General features: G+C 37.7%; 1 protein-coding gene across 1 annotated transcript; it reads left to right on the forward strand.

The window, feature by feature from the left end:
- Positions 1 to 381: 381 nt before the first annotated feature.
- LOC106131365 (leucine--tRNA ligase, cytoplasmic) lies at positions 382 to 8849 on the forward strand. The gene is made up of 13 exons (XM_013330458.2): positions 382 to 455; positions 982 to 1191; positions 1806 to 2177; positions 2330 to 2574; positions 2664 to 3562; positions 3756 to 4011; positions 4129 to 4493; positions 5065 to 5209; positions 5811 to 5934; positions 6285 to 6539; positions 6780 to 6989; positions 7955 to 8189; positions 8588 to 8849. The coding sequence occupies exons 1-13, from the start codon at positions 453 to 455 to the stop codon at positions 8794 to 8796; spliced, it is 3528 nt and encodes a 1175-aa protein (XP_013185912.2). The 5' UTR covers positions 382 to 452; the 3' UTR covers positions 8797 to 8849.
- The last annotated feature ends 35 nt before the right edge of the window (positions 8850 to 8884 follow it).

Genomic DNA, 8884 nt, shown 5'->3' on the forward strand with positions numbered 1-8884 from the left:
GGATGAAGCGAAAGAAGTACGCAGAGATCGTGGCAAGTGGAAAGAGGTAGTCTCTGCCTACCCCTCCGGAAAAGAGGCGTGATTTTATTTATGTATGTAATTATATTTGATTTCCAAACACTTTATCAGAATGACATAGGTAATAGATACAATATTGTTGGACCTTAGATTATAGCCAAGATAGTAAGGATTCCCGATGTAAATATTTTTTTTTTAATAAATTTAATTCGGAAATAAACATCTTTACTCACTCATCCATCGATAAAATATTATCGACTAAATGAACTTCTCTAGTCCGCCATGTTTGTATCCGGGTTTGTTTATTTAGGTATGCAGGAAAAGTACATGCATAGGGCACTTCCATAGGATTGTTCTTCTGAGACATCAGTGCAGCGTGTTCATGACGAAACATTTATTTAAAATATAAATATTTCTGGAACATCTATTACGATATGGTAAATGTAATTATTTTTACTTTGATAAATACTTTTAATATCCAATTATTAAAAAAAGGTCTTGCTTATGAAATATTTTTTATAACAATATTTACATACACATTTTACACCTTGATCTCAAATTAATATTTTTAGTCCATTTCCTTTATAAATATTTATTTATTTTATTGTTGCTGGAACTTAAATCAAATGGATTTAAATACAACATCAACTTGTGTAGTATTCACGATGCAGCGTTATTTTATTTTGGTATGCAATTTGTATTACGTGGAGGCTCTTTGGACGTCATTAACTCACTATTTCCGTTATGCGACGATCTTTATTTAATTAATTAAACAAAATTCTCGTTGGGTGATGGTTTTTATATTTTCTGGTACCTTAATCACAAAAATACACATCAAAAGAAAGAGAATACTGTATAACCAGGCCTTTCATGTTAGGCAGATAAATAAAAAAAGTATTCACTAGTAGTAAAAAAGTATTTCTTATTTTTTCCTAGATATATGAAGGTTTATTTCTTTTGTAGGCCACTCTTGACAGAAAAGGCACATTCAAGGTTGAGTATCTTCAAGATATAGAGAAAAAAGTACAGCAACTATGGGAAAAGGAAAAAATCTTCGAAGTCGAAGCACCAGATGATGGCAAACCACATGAAAAATTTATGTGTACTTTCCCATTTCCATACATGAATGGACGCTTACATCTTGGCCATACTTTCTCTCTTTCAAAATGTGAGGTAAGATCCAATATGTTTATAATTAACAACAAATACAAAGCAACTTACCAAGCTTGCGAACATTGGGAATCCATCCCCAGTGCATTCAAAATAACAGACATTCATTCATATCTACTTAAACATATTAATACCTACATTGAAGAGTCATATGTCAACATACCATAAATGTTCTATTGTTAACTCAATTTGAATCAGATATCTATAAATATGTATATGCTGGACAAATTACAAAGATTGAGCTATCCCAAAAGTATGTTTGAGACTTGGTTCACAAAACAGTAACAACTAAGTAGGTAGGTAATGATTTATTTTCAAATGTTGTAGCTCTTAATATTATATTCATTTGAATTGTTTTGCAATTCACAAAATATGCCAAGCTTGCTTTCTAGCTTTATTCAGGTTGTGAAATCTCTTAGTAGGCAAATTGTTTCTTTAACCAACTTCAATAAAAATAGTCTATTTTGTTTTTCATTTGAAAAATTTTTGATATTAATTTTTTATTTAACATGTCATCTATTAAATTAAGATCTAGGTATGAATCACATTAGGAAGGGTCATATACTGGGTATGGATGTGAAATGTATATAATGATGAAATGATTTATTAATTTTCAGTTTGCAGTAAGGTATCATCGCCTCAAAGGCAAAATGGTGCTATTTCCTTTTGGCTTCCATGGCACGGGAATGCCCATTAAGGCATGTGCTGATAAACTGAAGAGGGAAATTGAATTATATGGTTGCCCTCCAGTTTTCCCCAAAGAGGAAGAGGTAGTTGAAGAGGATCAAGGAGATATTCTTACTAAAGATAAAAGTAAGGGCAAGAAAAGTAAAGCAGTTGCAAAGGCAGGTACAGCAAAGTATCAGTGGCAGATCATGAGGAGTCTTGGCATTTCTGATGAAGAAATCAAGGAATTTGCAGATGAGTTACATTGGCTTGAATACTTTCCACCAAGAGCTGTTGAAGATTTAAAGGAAATGGGTGTGCATGTATGTATAAATATATAGATGTCAGAAATGTTTTAAACTATATTTTTGGATTGTCAATTATATAGTTGCTTAAGGATTAAAAATTACTTTATCAATAACGTAATTAATTTTTTAAAGTAATTTATCAATCATTTTACTTTATTTTATAACAGGTTGATTGGCGTCGTAAGTTCATAACAACAGATGCAAATCCATTTTTCGATTCATTTGTCAGATGGCAGTATAACCATCTGAAAGATCGTAAAAAAATTATGTTTGGCAAGCGGTACACCATATTTTCGCCTTTAGACAAGCAGCCGTGTATGGATCACGACCGTAGTACAGGAGAAGGCGCCGGGCCTCAAGAGTACACTCTTATCAAAATGGAAGTTTTAGAACCACTTCCAGATGTCCTGAAGTGAGTATCTCGAAATTTATATCGCTATTTATTTTCTACTATTAGTTTCCGTGTAAATTTAATTTTTGAACATTTGTCGTCCATTTCAGAATTTTCAAAGGAAAGAACGTAAGTTTTGTAGCAGCTACACTTCGGCCCGAAACAATGTACGGTCAAACTAATTGCTGGGTCCATCCCGATATAAAGTACATAGCGTTTGAAACTGTTAAACACGGTGTTTTCATATGCACGCGACGCGCCGCTAGAAACATGGCTTATCAGGATTTCACAGAGAAAGATGGAGAGTTTAAAATTCTCTTAGAAATTTTGGGGCACGACCTTCTAGGGATAGCTTTAAAATCTCCGTTGACGTGTTATCCAAAAATTTACGCACTGCCCATGCTTACGATCAAAGAAGACAAAGGCACTGGCATTGTTACTAGCGTGCCTTCCGACTCGCCCGATGACTACGCCGCGCTTGTTGACCTGCAAAAGAAACCCGCTTTCCGGGAAAAGTATGATCTTAAAGATGAAATGGTTATGCCGTTCACGCCCGTGCCGATTCTAGAGATACCCGAATTCGGTAATTTGTCTGCAGTGCACGTATATGATAAACTGAAGATTCAAAGTCAAAATGACAAGGAGAAGTTGGTCCAAGCGAAGGAAATGGTTTACCTCAAAGGTTTCTATGATGGTGTTTTATTAGTAGGTGATTATAAGGGTAGTAAAATTCAAGATGTTAAGAAGAATTTGCAAAGCAAACTTGTTAAGGAGAATGGTGCTGTCATATATTATGAGCCTGAGAAGACAATTATGTCGCGGTCGGGAGACGAATGTGTCGTTGCTCTGTGTAACCAGTGGTACCTGGTGTACGGCACTGAAGACTGGAAGCGGCAGGCGGAGAAAGCGCTGGCTGCTATTAACACGTACCACGACGAGGTCAGAAAGAATTTCCAGGCAACTCTAAACTGGCTGCATGAATATGCATGCTCTAGAACTTATGGCCTTGGTATGTTCTTATATAAATTACCCTAAACTAAACTATAATATAGGGATTTAGATTAAAAATTCTAACATCTGACAGCAATCAATATCTACCTCTAAGACAGGAACTAAGTATTATTTAAATTCCGCATGATAAATCGGCATTGCAAACACTGGTTTATTTCTAGACTTGTTTTCGTAACTTCATTCTTTTTCAGGAACCAAATTACCCTGGGATGAGCAATGGGTGATAGAGTCGCTATCGGACTCCACTATTTACAACGCCTACTACACTATATCTCATTTCCTACAAGGCGACACTTTCCGCGGTAACAAAGAGAACGCCCTGAAGATTAAACCTGAACAAATGACTGCTGAAGTGTGGGACTATATTTTCTTTAAAGATGCGCCATGCCCAAAGACCAACATACCGAAAAAGTCCCTAGATGCAATGAAAAAATCGTTCCAATTCTGGTTAGTATAACACAATTTTACATACACTAATAAAAATCTCTTTACGTTGCATTATTAGCACCAAACTCTTTCTCCTTTTGCTTTTCTGAACAGACATTCTAATTTATTCCAACTCAGGTATCCAGTAGATCTGAGGACATCAGGCAAGGATCTCATTCAAAACCATCTAACATTCTACATCTACAACCATTGCGCCATTTGGCCTAACGAAGAGGACAAATGGCCTAAGGGAATCCGCGCAAATGGTCATTTAATGTTGAATTCCGCTAAGATGTCGAAGTCTGAAGGCAATTTTTTGACTTTGAAGGAGTCTATAGAAAAGTTCAGTGCTGACGGAATGAGGCTGACCTTAGCTGATGCGGGAGATTCGGTGGAAGACGCGAATTTTGTGGAGAGCACCGCGGACGCCGCCATATTGAGACTGTACACATTCATCGAGTGGGTTAAGGAGATGGTAGCTGCAAAACCTACTTTGAGAACGGGTAAATAAATATTTATTTTGATTTCAGAGTGACGTCTCCTCTTGCTTTTCATTAAAATTGGAATTTCATTTTATGGTATGGAATCTTTTATCTTGGTTGGTTTAATCTATTCAAGTTAGTTACGGTACGTTTTGAATCGCGTAACTATAAACATTTAAAATGACTTGGATTAACTTTTATAATGCGTCATCATTACATTGTTTCTGCGTATTTATTTTCTGATTCACGGGAATAATTTAATTTTTATCGTAGAATAAGCTAGAAGGTTATTTCCCATGCTAACAGGGTCACGTAAAGAACCTTTCCAGTCAGTAACAGTCTCCAAAAGACCAATAGGACATGTTCAGCTGTTTGGCTTAAGAATAGAATTGAGATTCAAATAGTGACAGGTTGCTAGCCCAACGCCTAAAAGAAATCCCTAAATTAGTCTATCCCTTAGTAGCCTTTTACGAAATCAATGGGAAAGAGATGGAGTGGTCCCGTTCTTTTTCAATTGGTGTCGTGAACCACACGGCAATCCATTTACATAGAATTTGATTCAATAAAGACTGAATCTTCTCTTCTACATTAGGTGAATACAACTTCCATGACAAAGTGTTTGTAAGCGAGATGAGCACGAAGATATCGCAGACCGACGACAACTACAACAAGATGCTGTTCAAGGAGGCGCTGAAATCCGGCTTCTTCGAACTGCAGGCCGCGCGAGATAAATACAGGTTATTTTATTTACTGTTATATTAATAAATATTATTTTTTAGGTTTTTAATTTCTTGCTGACTTTGACTTCTTTACCAACTATATTTGCTACATGCAAAAGTGTAGTTTTTTTTTTTTTTTTTTATTATTGTCTTAAGTTTAAGCTTAAGTTCTAAGAGTTAGCATACCAAAGAATAAATAAAGAAATGTTTAGCGTATAATCTGACATATTCGTACGCCTGTAAACAGGACTTTTTAACGTGTTTTCACAACTCTCTCTTACTCTCAACTTTATGCAGTTGCAACCTCACCTATGTTTTAAGGCCTGATACCGCCTTTAGCAAGTCGGCAAAGCAAGCCTTTGGACTTACAACTGAGGAGTTGTAAGTCCAAAGGCTTGCACTCTCTTTATCGAAGCCCGCATTTTAACATATAAAGATTACTAGCTTTTGCGCGGAGTTTCACTCCCTTGGGAATTTCCCGCAAAAAGCCTACGTTACACCTGAAGGTCTATTCTATATCTGTGCCAAATTTCTCGAAAATTAGTCCAGTACTTTTTGTGTTTATTCAATCATACAATTCTTTTCTCTGTATTATTGTGGATATTTTTTATAAATACAGGGAGCTGTGTTCAGAGGCCGGTATGCACGCGGGCCTGGTGACGAGTTACATAGAGATCCAGGCCAAGTTGATGTCGCCGATCTGTCCGCACGTGGCCGAGCACGTGTGGGAACTACTGGGAAACGTGAGTTGCTACTAATACTTTAATATAGACAACATGGTGTGTTGGAACCAGGATCCTTGTTATTTCTGAATTACAAGCATCCTGGTTATTATTTATATAGAGGAAAGCTTAGTCCACTTCACCACAGAGGTTGAAAAAGGAAACTTTATTTTTGGGTTTGCTGCAGATGTCAGCTTTGATTTTTTGTAGTTTTCTCAGCTCTCCCAATAAAATGGGCATTGTTTTTAATACCACCAGAATTCAAAGATTAGGAACAAAACAACATGCGTTTCATTACAGACACCGTCGCCATACACGGATCGCGAATGGTCTCTGTTAAAAAATATTTATTTTGTTTATTTATTATACAGAAAGCCAGTATTCTCCACGAGCGCTGGCCGACCCCTGGCCCAGTGGATGAAGTGGCAGTCAAAGCTAGCAACTACCTGATGGACGCGGCGCACTCTTTCCGCATCTATCTGAAGAACCACTGCGCCGTGAAGAAGCCGAAGAAGGGCGAAGCGCCCAAGCCCGAGAGGAAGCCCAACAAAGCCACGATATGGGTCGCGAAGGAATACCCCAAGTGGCAGCACATCATATTGACTACCCTCAAGCAATTGAATGGGGTAAGACTTCTAAAACTTGCCAAGTATTTTTTTTAAATTTTGGAGTTGAAAACTCCCATGTCTCCCTTGTCAAATATTGGTGTAAAAACTAATAGAATGCTAAATAAATAAAGTTTTAACCTTTTGTCTCTTAGTAACACGTAAAACATATAATCATTGATTGATATATTGTAAAGCCCTTACCGGCATTAAAATTGATAACTAGCCAAAATTAACTGTTAAAACCTGACAATTCACCAGGCAGGTGGTCTCCCTGACAACAAAACCATCTCGACGGAACTCGGCAAGGTGCCCGAGCTGAAGAAGTACATGAAGAGGGTCATGCCATTCGTTCAAGCCACCAGGGAGAACATGGAGCGGGTGGGAGTGGAGGCTCTGTCCGTGGGGCTGCCGTTCGACGAGGCGGCCGTGCTGCTGGACAACAGGCAGTACCTACTCAGCACGCTAGATGTAAGTTCAGAACTGTATGGAGGGAATCATTACTTTTACACATACATATAATCACGTCTATTAGTTGCCTTTTACGACGTACATGGGAAAGAGATGGTGTGGTCCTCTTCTTTTTTCTATTCTTGCCGGGAACCACACGGCGCATTACTTAACATTACTTTTATGCATGCCAAAAAAGCCCTAGCACGCCAAAAGCAGGTCAGAAGCAATGCAGTTTGTAAGCGGGCCCGCAGCAAGTTGTAATACAACATCATACATATAATCACGTCTATATCCCTTGCGGGGTAGACAGACCCAGCAGTCTTGAAAGACTGACAGGCCATGTTCAGCTGTTAGGCTTTATGATAGAGCTTTAAAAAGTGACAGTTGCTAGCCTGTCACTTTTTCTAAAGAATCCCAAGTTCCTAGCATTATAGGGTAAACCTTTGCCATCATCAGTGACGTCAAAATAAAACGATAATTTCGAAAGGTCATGTACGTCGTAATGTGATAAGGCGTCCTTGATGATTTTATTGCTGTTTTATCTCCGAACCTCGCAATAGCGTTGTTATCTTTACCTTTATGTGAGGTGAGGAACTGATTATCACAGACTGTTAATACTGAGACGGCTGTCTGCACTTTAATTATACTTTTTTTCAAGTATGCTAGTTTTTGAGGTATTTTTCTTAGTACTAAATAATTAATTTTAAAATAGAATCAAGAAATACGTATTGGTCAATCGTCACACCATAACGTTTTCTGCATCTGTGCGGAAAAGTATGCGTGCAGGCTAGATGACGATACATCATTTGACTAATTTGAAGTACAATATTGCAATCTGACTGATTTTTTAACTGTTAACATCTTTCAATACCTACCTACTCATCGACTTGTTCGTGTTGATATCGTTGTGTTTTAATCTATTACATAGTGTTTAGGGTAACGGGAAAATATTTACAAATTCATTTGTCTTTTTTTTCCTTCAGCTGGACTCAATCGAAGTGAAGCACACGGAGTGCGCAGACGCCCCTGAGAAGACGAAAGAGGACTGCGCGCCGGGACAGCCGCACATCAACTTCACGGCGGAGGTCGGCGTGCGCGGGAGTTTCATCAACCCGACGCCGTTCAACGGACTGTTCACGGTGCACGTGGACCTGGTTGATGGTGACTCCGTGGAGAAGATCAAGGCCAAAATTGTTAAGGATGTCAAAGCGATTAAAGGTGGGTTTACAATATGAGTTGATATTGTTGGAGCCTGTCAGTACTATTCACTTATTCTATCATTTACCAAATTTATTTTATTTTATTCTGACAGTAAGAAAAGAACTCGGTTGAGTAAATGTTAATAAAATTTGAATTATTTTCCTAGGCTAGAAACCTGACACTATTAGAATATCATTCCATTGCAGAGCATACATACAGCTGAAAGTGGTCACCAGAGACGAGCTCTGTGTACCCCGTATGGTATAATGGCGTGATTATATTTTATTTACGTATTACGTTTGTAAATGCATAAACCTATTTTTAACCGACTTCAAATTTTTAATGTATGTCCGCGGAAAACTTCATCGTTTATAAAACGATTCAGATTATTTATTTTTTATTTATTATACTTTCAGACGCAAGTTCCTTGAAGTTATGGCGGTATGCCGACCCGCTCATGGGCCCCAGAAGGATCCCGGTCCCCGGGGACTACAAGGACAAGTGCGTGGTCATGGAAAACGCGACAGTATTAAAAGTAGACGTAGCTTCAAATAAAGTCGAGCTAGTCAGCGGAGGGAAAAGTATAGACGTTGGTACTCAATTCGTCTATACTTACGAGAAATAATTTGGATTATGATGTTTTTTAAGATCGTAATAAATTATTTATTTATTATGCTGAATTTGTTTGTTTCTTTTCACTATTCCAAAACGGA

Source organism: Amyelois transitella, chromosome 6, assembly GCF_032362555.1.
Source record: "Amyelois transitella isolate CPQ chromosome 6, ilAmyTran1.1, whole genome shotgun sequence".
NCBI classification, from domain to species: domain Eukaryota; kingdom Metazoa; phylum Arthropoda; class Insecta; order Lepidoptera; family Pyralidae; genus Amyelois; species Amyelois transitella.